The sequence below is a fragment of the Solanum stenotomum genome, chromosome 3 (assembly GCF_019186545.1).
Source record: "Solanum stenotomum isolate F172 chromosome 3, ASM1918654v1, whole genome shotgun sequence".
In the NCBI taxonomy this organism is placed as follows: domain Eukaryota; kingdom Viridiplantae; phylum Streptophyta; class Magnoliopsida; order Solanales; family Solanaceae; genus Solanum; species Solanum stenotomum.
In genome coordinates, this window is record NC_064284.1 from 9,993,489 (window position 1) to 10,015,192 (window position 21,704).

Genomic DNA, 21,704 nt, shown 5'->3' on the forward strand with positions numbered 1-21,704 from the left:
AATAATAATACTTAACTAACCTACTGCGTCGTGAGTCGCAATTTATGTGATATGCTTTCCTTTTTATTTTTTCTAGAAATAACTTAATTTATAGCCATACACATGTTTAAGATTTGTTTACACCACAATTTTATTTTATTTTTAAAAATATTTCTTATATTATCTCTAATCAATTAATGTGATATAAATAGAAGAGGAATAGAGTGTTTACCAATAAAATTCAATGACAGTGTAAAATATAAATATTCCATTTAGAAAAATAAATAAAGTGCCTTATTATAATTTATTTGTTTATACACAAAAGTTTTTCTCTCCCCTCTCTGTCTCAATTAATTTCTCTTTTATTTTTAGTAGGGAAAAGTTATTAATTTAGAAACCTTGTGTTATAACTTGAATTTAAAGAAAATATAGTAGGAATTAAATTATTAAGATTAATGGAGGAAATTATGTACGAATTTGGTGGTTACTCCGATGATCATGATTTTGAATGGCCGGCGGCGGAGGAGTTTTCCGATGGATCGGACGGAAACATTATGTCGTCGGAAGTATTTTCAGTAGTAGTTGATACTTGTTCTAATTTACAAGAAGAAGATCAGAAAAAGAATATTATCTCTTCTCATCTGTTGTATCCAAAGCTTCTTCTTACTTACATCGACTGTCATAAGGTAACTTAAACCTTTTTTTTTTTTTTTTCATTTCCGAAAGGACAAGAAAAATCGATAAGTTGAGGGTTCGAGTCAAGCTGAAACACCGTTGATCCTTTAGATGGGTGGGGTGGAAAGAAAAACCCTCAAAAATAATAATTTAGGTTTGATTTTAGGGTTTTGATATGCAACTTCTAGGGTTAAGGCATGGATGATAAGAAATGAAGTACTAGTATATTACTATATCCCTTCTTATTTGATAATTTTCACTGATAATTATAATTGTTAAAGTGTGTGTTTATCTGATTTCATAAATAAAAATTTAAGCGGTTAGAGAGATTTTATTTACTCAAGTATATTCTTAAACCATAATGTTTGTAGGTGGGAGCACCACCTGAGATTGTGAATATGTTGGACAATATTGCCCAAGAAAATGATCTTCATAGGAGATCAAGTAGCTGCAGCACAGCCTTAAATCAACCAATCACCGACGATTCTGAGCTAGATGATTTCATGGTAATTTTAATCCTTTTTTTCTTTTAAATTTTCTGTATGGTTATAAGGGGTTTTGGGGATATAAATGGGATCTATATATGTATATATGAGTTTACAAGATATTAATATATTTGGTGTAGTTTCATAAGTAGTTGTATGTATGCAGTTTTACCTCTACTAAAAAAACATAGAGAGATTTTTTTGGTAGATCTTCGGCTCAAGTCAAACATAACACAAATCAAGTATTTAAAGCAAACATATATAGTAATGAAGAAGTCATATTGAAAACAACGGTAAAGAGAACCATGGAAAAAATAAATAATATGATAACCAAAGTGATCAAGGAGACAACATGTAATGGTGAAATCAAAGAGTAATGTAGATGTGTTTTTTTATATCTTTTTTAGTGATTAACGTTGATGTACTGCGCAGGTAACTTATTGTGATGTGTTGGCTAAGTTGAAGTTGGATCTGGGAAGGTCTTTCAATGAAGCAACTACTTTTCTTAACGATATTCAAACTCAACTTACCAATCTCTCCACTACAACAAATATCTCAGGTATATATCTCTCTCTTTCTCTCCATACATATATATATATATATATATCGTGTCTTATCAGGACATATCCTAATACTCCAGCTGTTCTATTTATGTGATATTTTTTATTTATCGAGATTTGAACTTTGACCAACATTTTAAAATGTATTTCATTACATTGAAAACAACAACCCGTGGGGTGATACAATAGATGCAGACCTAAGTTATTTTGAAAACACCCTCGGCTCAAAAAATAGTCCAGAAAGAGAAGTACAAGAAATACTAGATAGTAACAAAAGCAACAAATATTTCACTATATTGACATGAGAAGAATATCGTGTTAAGGAAATGGAACATAACTCAATCTCAAAAAAACTTGTTCAAGATATGAAAATTGTCTGAAGACTCTATATGGAGACGAAGATTCAAAGAGTGTGTTTGGTATATTATGCACCTTTAGTTTAAGCTAAGCTAGTACATGATTAAAAAGTTCTTTTAATTCTTAAACTTTAGGTCAAATCAAATTAACTAAGACACATAAAATAATAAAATATATAGATGGAAGTAATCCAAGTATTTTGCTTTAATATGCTTATTGCTCAAAATACTTCTATATAACTGTACTTTTGTTCTCAGGCTTTCTAATAGTAGTAACGGCGATGGTGAAAAAGTGAAATGCAGAAGGTGAATCCTAGATTTACTATAGATAGAACAAACATTCTGAATATGGTATAAGAAAATATAATAAGTTGATGACCTTAGCTTGATCAATGAGATAAAATAGTAATGTCTAGAATATTTATCCACATGATGAGTTGCATATATAATAAGGTAGCTTTGTTAGATTCTTTTTAGTTCTATGAACACTTGATAGTTAATTCCTTGAACTATATGCATAAATGGGGTAAAAAAATACACAATTACTATCTCACAGGCTAGCTCTGAATGACATGACATTTCCTTGTTTGAACAAAGCAATTACCACGTTTGATTTGCAGTAGATTCGTCTGAGTTCTGACTCTTCTAAAAGTTAAAAGATTTTTTTCCCTTTAGAGCTCGTGTTGAAGACATAGGTACTGGCGAGAAAGGTTGGTCGGACGGTAATAACCCCTCACTTTCTTGTGAGTTCGAGTCAGCAAAAAAGGTGAGAGTCCATAGGCGGTGTCAAAAAAGAAAAGAAAGAAAAGCACACAAGTACTTTAAAAAATAGGGGTAATGCATAAATTTTTCTTTTAATTTGATCTTAGCTGACATGTATGTCCTCCGACTTTTGAGTGTGCATAAGTAGATTGTCAACATTGTCTCTCAAATGAGGTATCATACGCTCCATTTTCGGCAAACTTCACTTATAAAATTAGATGATATTGTTTATCTCTCATATGATTTTATCACACTCTTCCATATGATACTCAATATCAAAATTAGGAATTATAATTAGTAAGGGGATGAATTACAAGAATATCACATTTGAAATTTGAACCAACAATCTAAAGTAATTTTTGAAGACTCTTTACTAGTAAAATGGAGAGAAATTAAACCTTATAATTAATTAGTTTAGAAGGAATATTAGGTTATTAATTAAATATAGTAAGCATGTGATATGGTGGCAGAATGAAGTACAATAAAAGTTTAAGTTTCCAATACATATCTCCATGATCTTGTCAAACATCCAATAGTTTCAATCTTCGATTCATCATTGTCTCTAAATCTCAACTTTAAGCTGATTTATGGAGTAATTAAATAGTATAAAAGTTATGGCCGTATACATTATATATTCAGTTAGTACACAAATTAAAGAAGTTACGTTCCTCAATGTTTAGATACTTTTAGTTTAAATTTGCTTTTGTTGCTTAATTAATCAAAAGAAATTAAGAGAGTGGTCTTTTGGTTATTTTAAGTACTATAATCCAGTCTAGAAAAGCTGCTATTCCATGCATTAATGTTGGAGATAATTTGTAGTGACAGATTTATGACATTAAAAGCTTATTATATTAACAGATCATATGTGAAACTTATATTATTGTGATGTGATCCAGTTTCAGAAGATAGAATTTTTTTTTAAAAAATAATTACTTTGGGGTTATTTGGGGCTTGCATGCTAAGTTGTCTCAATTTATGTGAAACTTTTCATATTTCAATTAGTCAAATAAATTTATTTTTTATCATGATCTTTTTATATGTTTTGAAAAATATTGATTATTGTAACTTATGACTCTTTTTACTAAGTCCTCAAATATATAAATTTTATTATTTAAAAAACTTACCGATCATTTTATATTTGAATTCACCATTAAAATTTACAATTTGACTCTCAAAATCCAAATTACTATACCAAAATATATACTATTAGATTTTTATATTTTTCTTGCATTTGTCTATAGGAGTACTATGTATTTATTTTATTGATTTAGTCTTTTGTTTTATCTTTCAATTTTTTAGTTGCATGGTCAATGTGAAATGACTTTAAGTCTACTATTTATAACAATGCTATAAGCACAAAAATAATAATATTGTAATGAGTATTATCATTTTATAGATTGAAGTTAATAGACTCATAAAATTTAAGTTCAAACAGAGTCGATCATTTGTGAGATAAGTAGTTCGTGCAATAAAGAAAAACCAAAAGATATAGAGACTGTGTACCATACCTATTTGATTCTCTGACTCTGAAACGACATAACTAACCTACGCCTTTGTCACGAGTTATAAGTAACCTGATCTTGTCCTTTACTCTATATTTTATCCGTTTACTTTTCCTTTTATCACATTTCATTTCACCAAAGTGAATCAACTATCTTTAACGTTGAATTGAATTAGATTAGTACAATATTTTAAATTTATATGAAAAATAATACTATAAGCTGCATTCCTTTCATTTGTAATTATTATAATGAAAAATATATTTTAAAATGTTTGGTCAATGTTCATACGATTTAACTCTCAAATTGTGTTTGCTACGAACAAAACAATATATTAATGATGAAGTTTGTTGCTAATTTTAATCTAATTTAATTATTTTTGTTGGATACTTCAATTTATTTTGAAAGAAGAAGGAGCGGAGGAGGAGGGTGATACAATGGGTGGTGGGGTTAATAATGAGCAGCAGAATGATGAATTGTGTAGATCACGGAGTGAAATAAAGGATAAATTAATGGAAAAGTACAGTGGATATATAACTAGTTTAAAGCATGATTTTTGCAAGAAGAATTATAACAAGGGAAAACTACCAAAAGAAGCAACACAAATTTTGCTAAACTGGTGGACTACTCACTACAATTGGCCTTATCCTACGGTAATTAATTAATTAATTAACCATTTCATTTGTTTTGCAAATTGATCACCTTTTTTTATTTTATTTTTATTTTTATTTTGGTGAATATAATGCAGGAAGGAGAGAAAGTAAGGCTAGCAGAATCAACAGGTTTAGATCCAAAGCAGATTAACAACTGGTTCATAAATCAACGGAAACGACACTGGAAATTACCTTCACAAAACATGCAATTCCCTGTTATGGAAACCATAAATGGTCGTCATTTTTCTCAATAATTTTTTTTGTCTATATATAGGAAACTAAATCTCTTTCCACCAATAAATGTGGTTTAATTTCTAACAAAATTATTCTAATTATGAGGATTGACAAATTTTATGTTAGAATCTAATTCCCATTCATGTGAGCTTGTTTACATTGTCGGTTTTAAGTTTGGATAAAGAAGAAGACATGTCGATGATCAATTGGAAACAACATCTTTATAGGGTAGCGTATGTCTTACCTTCTCCAGACTCTACTAGTGGGTCGGAAACAATATTTTATAGGGTTTAAATATACGTCATACGTGAACTCGTGCTCTCTCAGTAAAACAAGGTATTTTATGTACATATATATTCTAAAATTAGTAGTACAATATTATTTGCTCGCATTGTGTTGCAAAAAGGCTAAATGGTGCACTTGGTTGAGCGTTTAGTTATTTACCTTAAATATCATTTCTCACATTTTTTCCTACTCTTTTTTAGTGGTGCACCCATATTCTTGAATTACACCCGTTTTTTTTACCCCTCCCTAGAAATTTCCACCTTTTTGCTTCTTGATGACTCAAACTCATAACCTTAGGTTGGAAGTGAGGATGCTTATCATTCCAACAACTCCCTCTCGACTGGAATTACACCAGTTTGTTATTATTGTTGATGAAAAATTTTATGTTTGATTGTCACCCTATCAGCTATCGCAACCCTCTCTTTCGTCCACCTAGATTGTAGACCGACAATGTAAGTAAGCTCATACTCACTATTTATTTGTAACAACGGGTGCAGGTAAGCATAAACATAAAAAATTTCTACTATAAATACGTATATAAAAATCGAGATGAAAACAACGGTCACCCTACATCTGCTGCTAAAAATGTGGATTTATCCTTAATTATAGTTTTAGCTTAATAGAAATGAACATTTTAATGATACAGATTAATAGAAAAGCATAAAATTATCCTTAAAAAAAAACATCTTAACTGATTTAATTACCATACACCATTATGACTTAAGAGCAAATAAGCTGTGATGGAACTTAAAAATTAATACTAGCCATTTATATTAATATCTCAACTCAACTCTCGAACAAAATCGAATCGAAAATCATTGACATTACTTTCAATTTTCCCCAAACGGGGTAGTCCCGTTATTTTCTTCTCTCTTCCTCTGCGAAAAAAATTAATTTTTCACAACACATTTATGCATTCTCATGTGTGTTTGCATAAAATAAAAAGAGAAAGGAAGAAGAAGAAGGAAAGGTGGAGAAAATTGAAAATAAGTCCACTTTTAGATATTTTTCCATAACATGTTTCAATCCTTTACAAATATGTTTTATTTGTTACAGAAATACCAAATTGTTCATTGTACAAATGGAAAATAGCTTAGGATCAATCTTTGTCCTGTTCGTTTTGTTTAAAAATAAAACGAAGAAAATTGAATTCTTATTTTAATTTAATGCCTTATGCACCAAGATACCTTGAACATGTTACGTTCATCTCTTTAATTATCTTCATATTTATGATTTCTCCGTCTCTTTGTGATCCTAGAACTTCTGTTGCTAATATTTCTTGCAAGTCTCGAGCAAATGTGGCGACTAATGTTGATTTAATACCAAAATTTACACAAGTTATGGAGACTCTCCATGATTTCATAATGGAAAATAAGTCTGCAACATATGAAATGAATACGAATGCACCTGATATTTATGGAATGGCGAAATGCCATAATGATCTTTCTCAGGATGATTGCAAGCTCTGTTTTGAAGAAGCTAAAATTAAGCTAACAAAATGTATTCCTGCTCCTGGTGGCTCTGTTTATCTAGACGGTTGTTTTCTCAGATATGAAGATTATAATTTTTTCGACGAGAGTATACTGAAGAATTCATCTATTTATGTTTGTGGTGCTCCCACGGATATAACGAATGATCAGTACATGAAGAGGGATTTTGCTGCAAGAGTTGATCGTGCAATTGTGAATGTTACAAGCATGTCGATAGTGAATGGTGGATTTGGGGCAACGATTGTGAAAAGTGGATTGCTTGCTATTTATGCATTAGGACAATGTTGGGATTATTTGCAACCCGAAATATGCACTATGTGTTTGAATAATGCTGGAGATATGCTAAGGAAATGTTTGCCTGCTGCAGAGGGAAAAGCTATGAATGCTGGTTGCTATTTGAGATACTCTTCTAATAAATTCTTCGATGATGGAGCTCTAGTCCTCGCTGATAAAGGTAATGTGTTTAGTCTTACCTGCATTTCTGCAAGAGCTAGGTTGTCTCCATGGCTTGTCTATTTCTAGCAAAGTATGAAGGAGATATTTGTTACTTAGTATAAATATTTTTTAGCTAACATTTGGTCCGGTGTTCAATTTTTTTTTCAGGACCAACAAAGTGTAAGAATGTATGGATAATTGCAGCGATTGTATTATCGTCTATCTTGGGAGTATTTGCTATTTTAGGAGCTTTTTTAGGCTATAGAAGATATTCTCAGGATAAAGGAGGTATACTTTCAAATCTTGAATTCCATAAATTAGTTTCTGTTTGTTCATGTTCTGATGGATCTTCTGCTTATCGCGATATATATATATAGGTACAAATAGGATTCAGAAGATTCCACTGGCTCTTGAGACGTCGAAACTAAATTTCAAGTATGAAATGCTAGAACAAGCAACAGGGGGTTTTGATCCTTTAAACAAGTTGGGCCAAGGTGGATCTGGTTCAGTATATAAAGGGATTCTTCCTGATGGCAAAAATATTGCTGTGAAAAGATTATTGTACAATACGCGTCAATGGGCAGAGGAGTTCTTCAATGAGGTCAATTTGATCAGTGGTATTCAGCACAAAAATGTTGTGAAACTCTTGGGATGTAGCATAGAAGGACCAGAGAGTCTTCTGGTTTTCGATCATGTATCTAACAGGAACCTTGATCAATTGCTTTTCGGTAACTACTCTACAAGTTCAATCTAACTAGTAGTAGTATTTTACTATACTTTTGTAGGGACGGATTCAAAAATTTGATTGCTTTTTCTTGAAGATAAGAACAAACGTCAATTTTTAAGCTGGAAGGAGCGATTTGATATTATATTGGGAATAGCAGAAGGGATAGCACATCTTCATGAAGGAAGCAAAGCAAAAATCATCCATAGAGATATTAAAAACAGTAATATTCTAGTTGATGATGAACTCGTCCCAAAAATTGCTGATTTTGGACTTGCTCGACGTTTTGCTCCCCATAAAACTCATGTCAGCACCGGAGTTGCAGGAACGTTGTAAGTTATCAATGTTTGAAATTGGTTTTTCTCCAAGAATACTTGTAGTCTATAATATGATTTAACTCTGTTGTAGGGGATATCTAGCTCCTGAATATCTTCTTCAAGGATGTTTAACAGAGAAAGCAGATGTTTATTCATTTGGAGTGGTGGCCATAGAGGTTGCATGTTGTATAAAGAGCAACGTCTTTGTGAGTGATAACGGATCAGTTCTACAATCTGTAAGTTTCAAAACTATCCTTATTCAGTAACAACTTAAGCTTTTAGACGATCAGTTGGTCATATAGTTTGTGTTTTTTTAACTCTTGTAATAGGTGTGGAGAAATTACAAGTTGAATAAGATTACGGAGTCAATTGACAGTAGGCTGATGAGTGACTTTCAAGAACAGGAGGCATCGCGTGTGCTTCAGCTAGGACTATTATGCACACAAACTAGAAGATTTTCGCGACCATCTATGTCTCAAGTGGTAACAATCCTAAGAAACGAAGAAATTGAAATTCCAACGCCAATGCAACCTCCATTCCAGAACTCAAGTTTACTAGCTCCTCCAGATACAAGCAGTTCATCCATAACTAAAGATAGTCACTGCTCAGAATGGTATTCCACAGATGGAATTTCTATTCATTCTTCTGAGTTTGCTAGCATTTCTAGCTCTCAATCAGGTGATTTTTTGACGTGTGAAAACAGTAGACTTTTGAAAATTGCTTGAGGATTTTGGTTGCTTGCCATTAGGTCTCTGAACCAAAGATGAAATGATTTGGAACTGACCCTATTTGCACATATGTAAAATTTAAAAGCAGAGTCATGACTTGTAAATCACGGCATTGCTTTCGTTGGTGTAACTGTAACTATACAATTCAAGAGGATGAAATAGATTGAATCGATAGAGCTGTTTATGGAAATGTTACATTGCCAGTACTGGAAAATGTTATACAGTTTCTTGTCCTGATAAAGTGGTCTCAGAAGTTGAGCTACTCTGAAGCAAAAGACTAATATTGACTTCATGTGACAAGAGACATAAACAAAGTTGATTGCTCATATGGCCACGCATCTAATAGTTATTATCTCAGAAAATCACTTTCACTATTAAAGGAAATTGGAATGAAGAAGACATGACTTTTTGAGATAATAACTATAAGTTGAGTGACCATCTGAGAGAAATATTAGATGGTTGTCTAACTTTTTCAATAACTATAAAATTATAGACCATGATCTAATGTTTTCTCATGCTCAAATTGGATCATTAGACCATGATTTAAAGACCCATATTTCATAAGTTGCAATATGGAGGTCATTTACTGATGAAAATTTGTGTATTAATTTGAAAACATGACAAATTACTCCATCAAAACCTTGCCTATTTGGGAAGTCTGTGTAGCCCAAATTGGTCCATTTAAAAACTTGAAAAGAACTTGACATATTGGTCTCTTATTTTTGGAATATATATGAATGCTGAATTGGTAGTGCAACATATTTCTTTAAAAGCCATAAAAAGGAAACACCAAATTTCCATAAAAAAAAGATAGAAGCAGATTCTTATTTGGCAAAAATCAAATTGAAGGTGTACTTTTTAATGGTAACTTTGAAATGTTGCAAAATATTCTCATATTTCTTAAATTTTGTGTCTAATCAAACTATGTCACATAAATTGAGACGACTTAAGAAGAAAGTGTATTATTTTATGTAAAACAATATATTAGCTAGCATCAGTCAACCTGCCCAAAATGATGATATTTTTATATTGGAGTATTTTACCCGTTGCCCTAATTCCAAGCATGTTGCTACAAAACTCTATATAAAACGCAAATATAAACCCTAGTAAAGCCTCATTTCAGTGTTCGCCTCCTCTGCTTCTTTCTCTTTTTTTTTTTTTCATTTTATAGTAATTTATATGTTTCACTTCATGTATATATCTCATACAATATAAGTATATTTTCTTTTTGCATCTTTTTAATGTAGTTTTATTTGTGATGAAATAATGTGCAAAAACTTCCATCCGCTTGTAAAGCAATAATGAGCAAAGCGGCCATATTTTTGCACAAAGGGAAATTGATGCTTTGAGGAATTAGGCACTCTTTATATGGTGTGCTTTTTTCTGAATCTAAAAGGTTCTACTTTACTTATAAGTTTGACCTTCCTAGGTTCAAAGGGCAGACATTGAAAGATTTTTCATGTCATCATTATAATCAAATATTTTCATAAGATTTTTGAGTTCAAGTTCCGAATATAAAGTAGCATTTGTTAGAGAAAACTTCACCATTCAATATGAGACTTTCCAGTACGAAACAACGGAAGGGAAACCAATTTAAAAAAAGGTAAACTTTTATGCTCACGTTTGGTAAGCCTCCAAATATAACAAGTTACGTATAATGCTCAGTATTCATAATCTTATACTGGGAATAGGGTGGTAGTTAAATAAGTTATTTAACAATCCTCCAAAAAAGGAATCAGGATACAAAGATGCCCTAACATCCTACTGACATTGCTAAGACTCAGGAGAAAGTTTAATTTAATTATTTACATAAGTACTAGTTCTAAACCAGCTAATTAATATTACAGTAGAGCTGGATATTGCTTAGCCTGCGTCCTCACTCGTTTCTTGTACTCAGTTTTATCCTGCAAAAGTGATAACCGCATTATTATTCATAATGATAATTCAGCTAAATTTGGGAACACATTTCGATTAAGAATTCTTATAGAGGACGGTTGTTATGGAGAGATCTGACTCTAACGGGCAATATGATGCATACATGATTCAAGTACAACATTGTAAGGATTATGTGTAAGAAAAGAAATCCGGAAGTGTTGAATGTCAAAAGACAAAAAATGTGTCAAAACTCAAGTACGATACCTTCTGCACATAGAGCTTATGGCACTGAAATTGTGCTGAAGAACTTGGATTTGGCTCGTCGAGTAATTCTTGGATGCCCACCAAAATTTGTTTAACTGTAATCGCCGGACTCCACCCCTAGGAAAAGGTATTTGCAACAATTTAGAGCTGTAAATACAAATCAGTAACACAGGAAATAATGCAATGTCAGCAACAAGTACTTACCAAGTCCGTGTTGAGGATAGACAAACATACATCTCCTGAAGGATAGACATTTATATGAAAGAAACCTGGAGGAAACTTGCACTTCGGGGGTTGGCTAGGATAGTCTTCACTGAAGAGCATTGTCAGTGGATAGTGACCCCCTTCCCAGTCAGTCTGTAAAATTTGAACATTATTCTTCACAATCAACTCAAGAAATAAGGTGAAAAAAAAAGGAGTTTGATTACAGTAAATAGAAGCAAAATATATGTCGTACCAGGAATATCTAACCTTAACCCAATCACTAAATTTCCAAAAAAGAAAGTAAAAGACTTGAAAGGAAGAGCAAATGATTCAATAACTCAAAAGTCAGGTTAAGAAAGCAATTCTTCACAAGCAATGGGGGACAGATTGATCGAATGGTCACGGGAAGTGCCTCGTGTAATCATTCCATCACTACATTTTTCGCGTGAACCAGTGGTTATGTTGCTCAGGCCTCGTACTAGCCAATGTGTGGGCAATTAAAAGGGATCCCAAGTATGGGAAAATCCACTTGAATTTCTACAAGAAAGAATTTTTGACCCAAGAAGGAACATAAAAACACTATCACATTTTTTCGTGTTATCTGCAGCTTGTTGCTCAGACGTCCTACTTGTTTGAGGCAAACCATAGGAACTCTGATTTGATCCGGATATTAGCGCCATTGAGATTCAAAGTCTATTTCAAGGACTTGAGTGTCTATCACAGAACAACAGCAAATTGATTCAGGCCTACAGCTGACAAAGTCATTCATATATCATCACTACATATGTGTTTACACCTCTAAGTTTGACAAAGTCATTTAGCACTATCCTCCTAATTTCTTGTTCTTTGATTTCGGTTATCACCTGTTTTTTTTCTGTGCTTCAGCTATCGCATTATTCATTGTCGTTAGTGCTCTTCATTTCGCATTATTTCGTTGTTGTTATTGCTCTCATTTCTGTATTCCCTTTTTCAAACAGTTTGGAAATGTTTTATTTAAGTCAACGGTCTACTGGAAATAGCCTTGAGGCAGGGGCAAGGTCAGCTTACACTCTATCCTCTCCATATCCCACTTGTAGGATTACACTGGATATGTTGTTGTTGTTAAAGATTGATCAGAGAGACAAATATGCTTAACAGACTTCCTGCTCTTTCTCATAGATTTCAGTCATTCAGCTGTTTCACCTGGAAACTAATGAGACTAGCTAAAACTGTTAGTAGACTCAACTCCATGAGTTCTAGCTTGAATCGAGCGGGGTACTAAACCATAAAAACGCTCAGCATACAGCAAAGAGATATATTAATTATTAAGGAAAACATTATGAGTGAATTTGTTACTTTTTCTTGAATTGCAGATATATTTCTAACTTTGTCTCCATTATGCCTTTTTTCTACTAAAGTTCACAACTTTAACTGCAGGGAGCACTATCTAAAGCTTATAGATAAAAAAATAGAGAGGACCAGCAGTGATACAGATTCTGAAGCCTAGGACAAAAACTAGCACAAGTACTCCAATTCAAGGAGCAAATCCTGAATTTAACTCACCATATTTTAAGGATAGGCCAAAGTAGATGCACCAAACAGTTGCATCTACCATGAGTAATTCTGCATCCATTGCCAATATTGGAGTGGAGTTATAACCATGTCTTTCCATAAGCTCAGGAATACATTTTGGGTTTTTTCGTTTTTCTACTTTTTATTTTCCACTCAGTGTTGAGTACCAGCATAATGATCCACATATTATAGCTCATATACGCTCGAACTCGAAACCTCATCGGACTACATTCTTTGCAAATATCTATTTTGGGCATATGACAAACATCAATACATACAAAGAAAAGATATCATAGTTAGAAAAATTCACAGAAGAAACTTACCCCAGGTTTACCCGGGATAATACAACGCCACAACATCAAATTGGCAGACCCATCAGGACCAGTCTCCGGCCTTGCCACAAAACCCTAAACATAAAAAAATTTGACATAAACAAAAATTAATTTGGTTTTACACACCAAAGTTCCACATTGAGGTAAAACATACCCACTAAACCCAATTTCTTGTCGATATTTAATTAAGAATGAAAGAATATTTATCGCGTAACCACAATCTAGATTTTTTAATTAAAGTTAAGAGTAAGATGGGAAGGAACGCACATGTGGGTGATTCTTACGCCATGCTTTCCTCTCTTCAGCGAGACGACCACGCGCGATCCCACCAGCCATGTTTTTTCTGTCAAAAACAATGGAGTAATAAACTGAAGCTAAAAGGGTTTTATTTACTTTTTTTGTGGGAAAACAAAGGGTCCTATTTTCTCGAGCACTAGAAAAAAACAAAGGCTTTTATACACTTGTTATATTTTGTAAAATCTTTATTCCCACTTGTTTGCTTGATTTTTCTATGCATACTTGTCCTTAATTATAATTCATTGATATGTGAGTTTTACGTTTCAATAGGGGTTTACATAGGTTGGTTTGATTTGTTTTTTTATTTAAAAAAATCTAAATCAATTATATCGGTTTATTAAATCTAAAAATCAAATCAAATCATGCAAAGTCGGTTTTTTCGGTTTCGGTTTTAGTCGGTTCTTTCGGATTTTTTTCCAATTTTTTACAACTATACGGTGTTTGAAAAAGAGATCAAATATATTTTTACTTACCTGTGTGATAAGATAAACATAAGAAATATTAAATGAATAGAAATTTTCGTAAAAACAGTAAAATTCACATGAGTACAAAATATTTTTTTTTGAAATATCAACGTTCACTATGTTAAATTAATAAGATTAAAGGATACAGTAATCTGAATACAAAACGAAATATTTACAAAGTAAATTGTAAACTCGAATTTGAAAATCTATAACAATATAATTGTAACTTCGGATCTTAATACAAAATAAAATATTTACAATCCCAAATTTGAAATAAAATATATAAACATTGAAAACTATAAACTAACTAAAAATATATTATTAACAAAGTAGATTATAAATAATATTTTTTTATCTATAAATAAAATAAAATTATATATATATATAAATATTATGTCGGTTTGGTTTGACTTTTTTTCTTTTAATACCAAACCAAATCAAGAGTGTCGGTTCGGTTTGACTTTACGATTTGACTTGTACATCCGTACTTTTCAAAATATAAAAAATATATTGTCCTACTAGATACTTCTGTTAGATATTAGATATACACGTATAAGTCTGGATTCAATATATATTACTTTATTTGTTTTAAGTTATGTGACACGAATTTATAAAGTTCATCAGATTTTTATATTTTTTTTAAAAAAATATTTTAAGTTGTTTATTATTGTAATTTATAGTAATTTTCAAAATAATATATTAAACTCGCTCTGTCATAATTTATTTGATACTGATAGAATTTCGAGAGTATTCAATTTTTTTATACATTCTTTAATATTTTAAGTTGTTAATTATTGTGATTTATATCACTTTTGTTACATAATGTTCAAATAATACATGTTATTCCTCATGTCTCAGTTTATATGGCAATGATAAAATTTTGAGAATTAATTCAAAAAAATTATATGATTTTTAAAATATAGTTAATTATTATGATTTATCATATTTTTTTAAAAAAATTCAAATATATAACTGACTAAATAATTCAAATAAACAAATTTAAACGGAAAAAGTACGAAATTTTTAGAAATATCATCGACTAAAAGCAAACGTAACAAACAATTGCCGTTTTCTAACCGATTCTATCAAGTCCCCTCGTGTCCTAATGCTAAACATCTAATGACATCATAAAAAATTGAACTGTAATTTAAAAGATTTTCAAGGGATATATAAATAAAAATAAATAAAATTATTTCCTTTTTAATTATGTATATAAATATTTATTTTAATTAAATAAAAATAAAAAGGCTAAATGAACACCAAAATGAGTACTATTATAACGGTCAATATGCTTGCCGACAGAGGGAACTTTAGGAATTTTGAATTGACGAAAAAATCAGTTTCTTTGCAACTCTTTTCTATGATTTGTTATGTTAGGTATAGGGTTGTGTTAGGGTCTTTTTGCTTTGAGACTAGAATTTAGAATTATTTTTATTGAAAACTCATACTATTAATCCTGAATCCTGGTATGAACTCAAAAAAAGCATTTATGTGTTGCTTGCAGGAAAAAAAAAATTACTTTTTCGTTTTAATTTAAGTGACGTATTTCTATTAGGTATAAAGTCAAAGAGGGGAAAAAATAAACTCTTAAAATTTATAATTTATAATTATTTTATTAAAGGTAAAGAATTTTTTTTAAAATTAAGTTTGTTCCTATCACAGAGAATTTTGAAGAGTAATAATTGATGTTTGACTAATTAATTAACGCCTTTTCTTTTTGGCTGTTTTTTTCTTCAAAATCTAAGAAAAATTCTATAAAAAGGAATAATAGAATATAAAACTAAATAAAATAAAATAAGATATAGCTAACTAGACAGTTTTAAATCTAAAATAAAAAAGAATAAATATTAAAAATAACTATAAAATTATTCAAAAACCCAAGCATTCTCTCTACGGATCTCCTCTTCTTCCTCGGGAGTAAAATCATTCTTGATATCAAATTCTTTACGTATTTCTTCTGGTGTTTTCCCTTTAATCCTATCGGCAACTTCTTGACACATCATATCCAATATCTCCTTATCGTTAAGAAAATTAGCAGCTAAGATAAGAGCATACAAAATCGAGTGGTGCACTTTCACAAAAGCCTTGTCAAAGTCTATCAGCATATCTTTGGAGACGCCTTCCTCTGAATGTTTCTTCCAGTATTCGATCACTTTGGTCATTGTTTTGCTATCGACATTAGGCAGGGGAATAACGTTTGAAACACAATCGTCTTCAACCATATTCTTGATAGTTTGTGACCTTACGGCTATCGCCTCGTCCAGTACAAATTTCTTATCATCGCAAGTCTTTAAAGTTAAGAATTTTGTTGAAGAAGACATGATGATAAAAATATATTTGAATAAACTCAAAAGTTCTTGAATTTTACTTCAAGTTCTCTATCGATTTTGTATATTTTCTGTATATTGAAAATAACTAACAACATCCCTATTTATAAAAGTAAGAAATCAAATTAAACTAGGACTAGGAATCACTATAACTAACAAATCCTAATTAAACATGAATAAGTATATACCATAAATAACAAATCCTAAACCCCTAAAATTCCTACTCCAACTTTGAATTATTATTTCCAACAGAAACTAAGCATTTTTGTTTTTCTAGAAAACAAGCTATACTATTACTATAGTATTTAGTAGAATAGTAGTTGAGTTATGTAGCGCGTTACTTTATTATATGATTGCCAAAACATTATTTTTTTTTTATGGAAGAATTAGTCCTAAAGCTATTAATATCTTCCTATCGGAATTCTGGCCACACATATCTGGACCTACCTCAAAACTTTTAGAAAATATAAGTAAAAAAAACAAATAACTAAAAACACGTGAGGAAAAAGATATATCAAAACATTTTCTTTTTTTGAAAATGACGTTACCCTCACATATTTGTAAATTTGAAAATTCTTGAGTCAAGTTGTCAATTAAAGCATTCATTTCGCTATTTTTCTTTAAAAATTGTATTCTAGTATTATGGAGTGGAAAATATTGACTATGTATGTGGTCTTTCATTCTGCACTTGAGATCTTCTAGATTTGATAGCTTATTTCTTTTTTTTGGTTTGAAATTGATGTATGCATGTCTGCGTCTAAGTTAACTGCAATTACGAAGACCACATAGAAGATTATAATATTTATTTCAATATCAACGTAATTTAAATGGCTCAATATATATAAGAAAATAAATGTTAATATAGTTTAGAGAATAGATTAATTATTATTTAAACTCTTTCTATATAATGTAATTTTAATGGAAGTCACGACGTCTTAAAATGCATAATTGTATTAGAATTTGCTATAATACAATGATAATTTCTTAGGTTTATCATTTAGTTCATTTAGCCATTCAATTACGATATGATAAAAAGGTTTCGTATGTGTACAGTGTACTCATGAGCTCGATATATAGTTCAGTATACTCTGAACTTGATGCAAATCATTAGATTTATTCTCAAACTATTGACAATCTTAAAAAAAGAACTCTTTTATTTGACTAACTGTACTTAAATACATCCCTAATCTTCCAACATGAGTGGAATATACCCCTATATTCTCGTCAAGTTTAGAGGTGTTTTCAACACTTCTCTCGACTTTTTGTTAAGATCGAGCACCATGATCTTACAAGAGTTTGAGACTAGTTTTCAATACTTCTCTGGATCATTCTTAATATCATATGTATTCACGTTAATACCTTGAAAACCTCATGAATATTTCGATTGATCATGATGTGTATAATTAAAGAAAAAAATATAATTTAGATAAATTCACTTATCTACCTAATAGACGTTTGTGAACCTGCCTAGATAATACTTTTTCTAATTGTTTGGATGCTAAATTAAAATATTTCACATTTCATCATATACTATCTAAAAATAAGACAAATTTATTAGTGTGGTACTTGTAGTTGTTAGGATGTTGCAGTCTAAATTGAAAAGTCCATAATAACAGACAGAAACCAAAGGCGGCTACAACTCTGTCTGCCATTGGTCAAATTTATCATCAATTTCCTTCCTCTTTCCATCTTACTAACTACATTTATACTTATAATATCACTCATCTTCTTCCCCTGTTTTCTGAAACTGAGCTGAGTTTTCCATCACTCTCTAAGATTAATTACATGGAGATAGATGATAGTGCTAGTACTACTCCTTATATTAGTGCTTGTACAAGCCCTCAACATCGTTATGGCACGTTGTTTCTCAGTGCCCCTACTAGTCCTGCTCGTGTCTCCGCTGCCCTCTCTGATGATTTCCATATGATTAGTGGTGGGGAAGGTCTAAAAGTACCTGGTGAAGTTCCGTTTAATTGGGAGGAAAGGCCTGGAATTCCGAAATCAAGAAATCAAATTAATGAGGAAGAAGAGGAGGATTTTGTTTTTGATTTTAGTGGACAGTTGGAAAGAAGCTCTGTTTCAGCAGCTGATGAGCTTTTTGATGGTGGAAAGATTAGGCCATTAAAGCCACCACCTAGATTACAATATGAAGCTGATTACAAACCATTTGATATGCCTAGATCACCTAGATCACCTAAGCAGAGATTCAAGCAAACTTTCTCCCCGAGAAATAAGAAGGAAATTGATCCATTTGCTGCAGCTATAGAACACACTGCTCGAATAGAAAAAATCGAAAAGCCTAAAAAGACGAGATCTTTATCTGTTCCTGATCTGGTATTTGATCACGAAAGCAATCAGGAGACTACAAAGACTAGCCCATACTCTTTGTGTTCCGTTTCATCATCGATATCACTCTGGTACAGAAAATGGAAACTGAAAGATTTGTTTCTATTCAGAAGTGCTTCTGAGGGCAGAGCGAGCAGTAAAGATCAATTAAATAAGTTTTTGAAGAAAACTCGCGAGCAGGAGGAGGACGCCAAGACTTCAAGCTTCAGATCAACTGCTAGTAGTGTTGCATCATCATCGGTATCAACCTCCTTAATGAGGAGGAGGAGGGAGATTTCAGCTCATGAGATGCATTACACGTTGAATAGGGCATTCTCCGAAGAGATGAAGAGGAAAACATTTTTGCCATACAAGAAATTAGGGGTACTAGGTTGCTTAGGATTCATTCCGTCAATGGATGATACAAGTTTTAGAGGTGTTGCTCCTTCTATGTCCATGAATCGTCGTCAATAAAATCTCATCATCTCTGTGTGAAATTTTTTCTTCAATTTATTACGTTTAAGTGTATATCGTAGTTTGTAACATTTATGACCTCCAATCTTCTTGGCAGAAATTAAATTTGTTTGTACAATATTGTATTTGAGATATATATCTATCTATGAAACATGTTAGTGCGAGGAAACGATGAAAAAGGAAAAACTTTCATTATTATACATGTCATGAAGTCATATATATATTTGCATGTTAAGCATAAACAAAAGAATCAAATTAACAGTAAATTGGAGTGTGGGTGAAGAACAAAATATTCCCACAATCCTTTTAACAGTTAGGAAGTGGAACAGTCAATAATCTATCTACCTATGCTATTCTAATTCATGAATTTGTTACAGTTGGGAGCTCCACAATGACAGGGGACTTTAACCTCATCATTCTGATCAGCCTCAAATCTGTAATCAAAGGTTAACTCATTCCCTGCTGAAACATCCTTTTTAGCAAAAAGAACGATCCGATCCTCGTTTTTTCCAAGACTCATGATCCTTGAAAAGCAATTTGGCATGCATGAGTGGTTGATTAATCTTGCGATGGATCCTTTCATGGTTGCATCAATCACTACTTCTTCATTTATCCTGAAGAAGTAACAGTTCTTGCCTTGTGACTTGTATTTACGCTCTCTAAGGTCAGCAACGCTGCCCCTTATCTTCTCACCCACATACTCGGCTACCATTTCTCCTTCTTGAAGCTTTCTCTTTGCAAAGAGACCCCATCCATGTATACCGGATTTTCCAAAACAAACCCGGTGGTTTATAGTTTTACCCAAATGATGCAATCTCTCTCTCAATGTTGGAAAATTCTTTTCTTCTTGATGTTGTTTTGAGGTTAAACTCTGTATGGCTGTTAGTGAGTGATGGTGAGGCCTTGTTACCCTGTGGATTATTGGTTCTGGTTTAGCTTTCTTGTCCGTTGATGGTCTGAAAACTCGACATCTAGCTGCAGAGAAATCATCTGGTTCGTTAGTTTCAGCTGATGATGCATCGGAAGGCATGTGCCTCAAACCTTTCAACACTCTGCCTCCATTTCTTCTCTGAAGCAAATTTTGGTTCGAGTAAACTCCACCAGAAGTTCGCATGACTAAAATGTTATCCTCACTTGGGGCTTTATGAGAAGCACAATACGATAACCATTTAGTTGTTTGTGTTCCGTTCTTCTCTGAGCACTGCATTTCCATGTAGTATCCAGCTCGGGAAGCACACGTGGAGTGATAAGATATCGTGCATTTGCTGCATTGTATGCAAGAACCATGAGTCTGCTGGCATATACTACACGCTTGATGAAAGGACTTTGGTGGAATCGCGAGAAGTCCTATGGCAGGCTCCATCTTCTCATAATCAACAAAAGCAATTTCAGGTCTAAACCAACCACAAGTGACATGAACCCAAAAAGGATCAACATCAGTAGGTTTCAACGCACCCCCTTTGACAGGACACAGACAACATTCCCTTTCAACTTCTGGAGTTTCACAAGCCCGGCAGACCCACGAAGCTAAATCTTGAACCTCTCTAGCGCCATAACATTCTTGATGAACAGCAATCTGGCACCTACTGCATATAATAATCTTGTTGAAGTCCCAATCTTCAATCCATCTACAAATTGCGCAACGCTCTACGGTCCACTTTGCATTAACCGGATTATACTTTTCTTGCAAGAGTGACATCAATTGCTGCCGCCTATCTATTTTCAAAGGAGTAATTCCATGACCATTGTTATTCGCAACCCATTCCCCTAGTGGTTGCATAGTCATCATCACCTTAATACTGACCTTCCACTTTTTCGCTCTGGAACCAGCATGCCGTTCCCATTCACCAACTGTCAGCTTCTTAACCCTGCAAGAACCACACCTACACTCAACCATATGAAGTTCTGGAAAATAAATCCCTTCCATCCCATTGCAAATTACAGCTATAAAATTAGACTTTACTCCACAATCGGGGCATAACGAATTTTCGTTAAGATCACTGCAAACTTTCTTACATGCCGAGCAGCATATATTGATTTTCCTCAATTCAACTTTGACCTCACGATGAAGATGGGATCTTGGACTTTCTGCTGAAAAACAGTAATCTTGAACTCGGGGCAGAAAATTTGGCGATTTACTTTCTTCAACTTTAAATTGAAAGCTAAAATCTTTGAATCCAGCCCTAAAAACTTCATCAAATTTCTGTTTCTTGGATGTAAAAAACCAATTTTCCCTATAAACTTCGTCGTCAATCTCTTTCCTGTTTGTTTTCCGTTTCACAGCCATTAGAACTTTACTTCAATCAATACTTAAACTTAAAACAAAGGCAATTTCTTCATCCGCGTCGGTAATTTATAAACCCTAAACCCTAAAACACATGAATTCGATTGCAATTCCCAGTAAACCCC

General features: G+C 32.4%; 6 protein-coding genes across 6 annotated transcripts; 3 read left to right on the plus strand and 3 right to left on the minus strand.

The window, feature by feature from the left end:
- The first annotated feature begins 434 nt into the window (after positions 1 to 434).
- Positions 435 to 5,223, plus strand: LOC125857906 (homeobox protein knotted-1-like 2). Its single transcript, XM_049537561.1, has 5 exons — positions 435 to 665; positions 1,026 to 1,160; positions 1,572 to 1,698; positions 4,725 to 4,969; positions 5,065 to 5,223. Exons 1-5 carry the CDS (start codon positions 435 to 437, stop codon positions 5,221 to 5,223), a joined length of 897 nt encoding a protein of 298 aa, XP_049393518.1.
- Positions 5,224 to 6,620: 1,397 nt separating this feature from the next.
- LOC125860065 (cysteine-rich receptor-like protein kinase 42) lies at positions 6,621 to 9,202 on the plus strand. The gene is made up of 6 exons (XM_049539963.1): positions 6,621 to 7,432; positions 7,582 to 7,701; positions 7,791 to 8,141; positions 8,235 to 8,469; positions 8,546 to 8,690; positions 8,784 to 9,202. The coding sequence occupies exons 1-6, from the start codon at positions 6,655 to 6,657 to the stop codon at positions 9,177 to 9,179; spliced, it is 2,025 nt and encodes a 674-aa protein (XP_049395920.1). The 5' UTR covers positions 6,621 to 6,654; the 3' UTR covers positions 9,180 to 9,202.
- Positions 9,203 to 10,837: 1,635 nt separating this feature from the next.
- Positions 10,838 to 13,841, minus strand: LOC125859396 (SUMO-conjugating enzyme SCE1-like). The gene is made up of 5 exons (XM_049539139.1): positions 13,676 to 13,841; positions 13,400 to 13,483; positions 11,526 to 11,678; positions 11,322 to 11,438; positions 10,838 to 11,086 (listed from the first exon to the last, which is right to left on the minus strand). Exons 1-5 carry the CDS (start codon positions 13,742 to 13,744, stop codon positions 11,024 to 11,026), a joined length of 486 nt encoding a protein of 161 aa, XP_049395096.1. The 5' UTR covers positions 13,745 to 13,841; the 3' UTR covers positions 10,838 to 11,023.
- Positions 13,842 to 16,034: 2,193 nt separating this feature from the next.
- LOC125860075 (SKP1-like protein 1B) lies at positions 16,035 to 16,490 on the minus strand. Its single transcript, XM_049539972.1, has one exon. The coding sequence runs from the start codon at positions 16,488 to 16,490 to the stop codon at positions 16,035 to 16,037; it is 456 nt and encodes a 151-aa protein (XP_049395929.1).
- Positions 16,491 to 18,220: 1,730 nt separating this feature from the next.
- LOC125860730 (uncharacterized) lies at positions 18,221 to 19,431 on the plus strand. Its single transcript, XM_049540747.1, has one exon. The coding sequence runs from the start codon at positions 18,282 to 18,284 to the stop codon at positions 19,293 to 19,295; it is 1,014 nt and encodes a 337-aa protein (XP_049396704.1). The 5' UTR covers positions 18,221 to 18,281; the 3' UTR covers positions 19,296 to 19,431.
- A 129-nt stretch (positions 19,432 to 19,560) lies between these two features.
- On the minus strand, positions 19,561 to 21,635 carry LOC125860729 (histone-lysine N-methyltransferase ATX4-like). The gene has a single exon (XM_049540746.1). The coding sequence runs from the start codon at positions 21,580 to 21,582 to the stop codon at positions 19,651 to 19,653; it is 1,932 nt and encodes a 643-aa protein (XP_049396703.1). The 5' UTR covers positions 21,583 to 21,635; the 3' UTR covers positions 19,561 to 19,650.
- Positions 21,636 to 21,704: the final 69 nt, after the last annotated feature.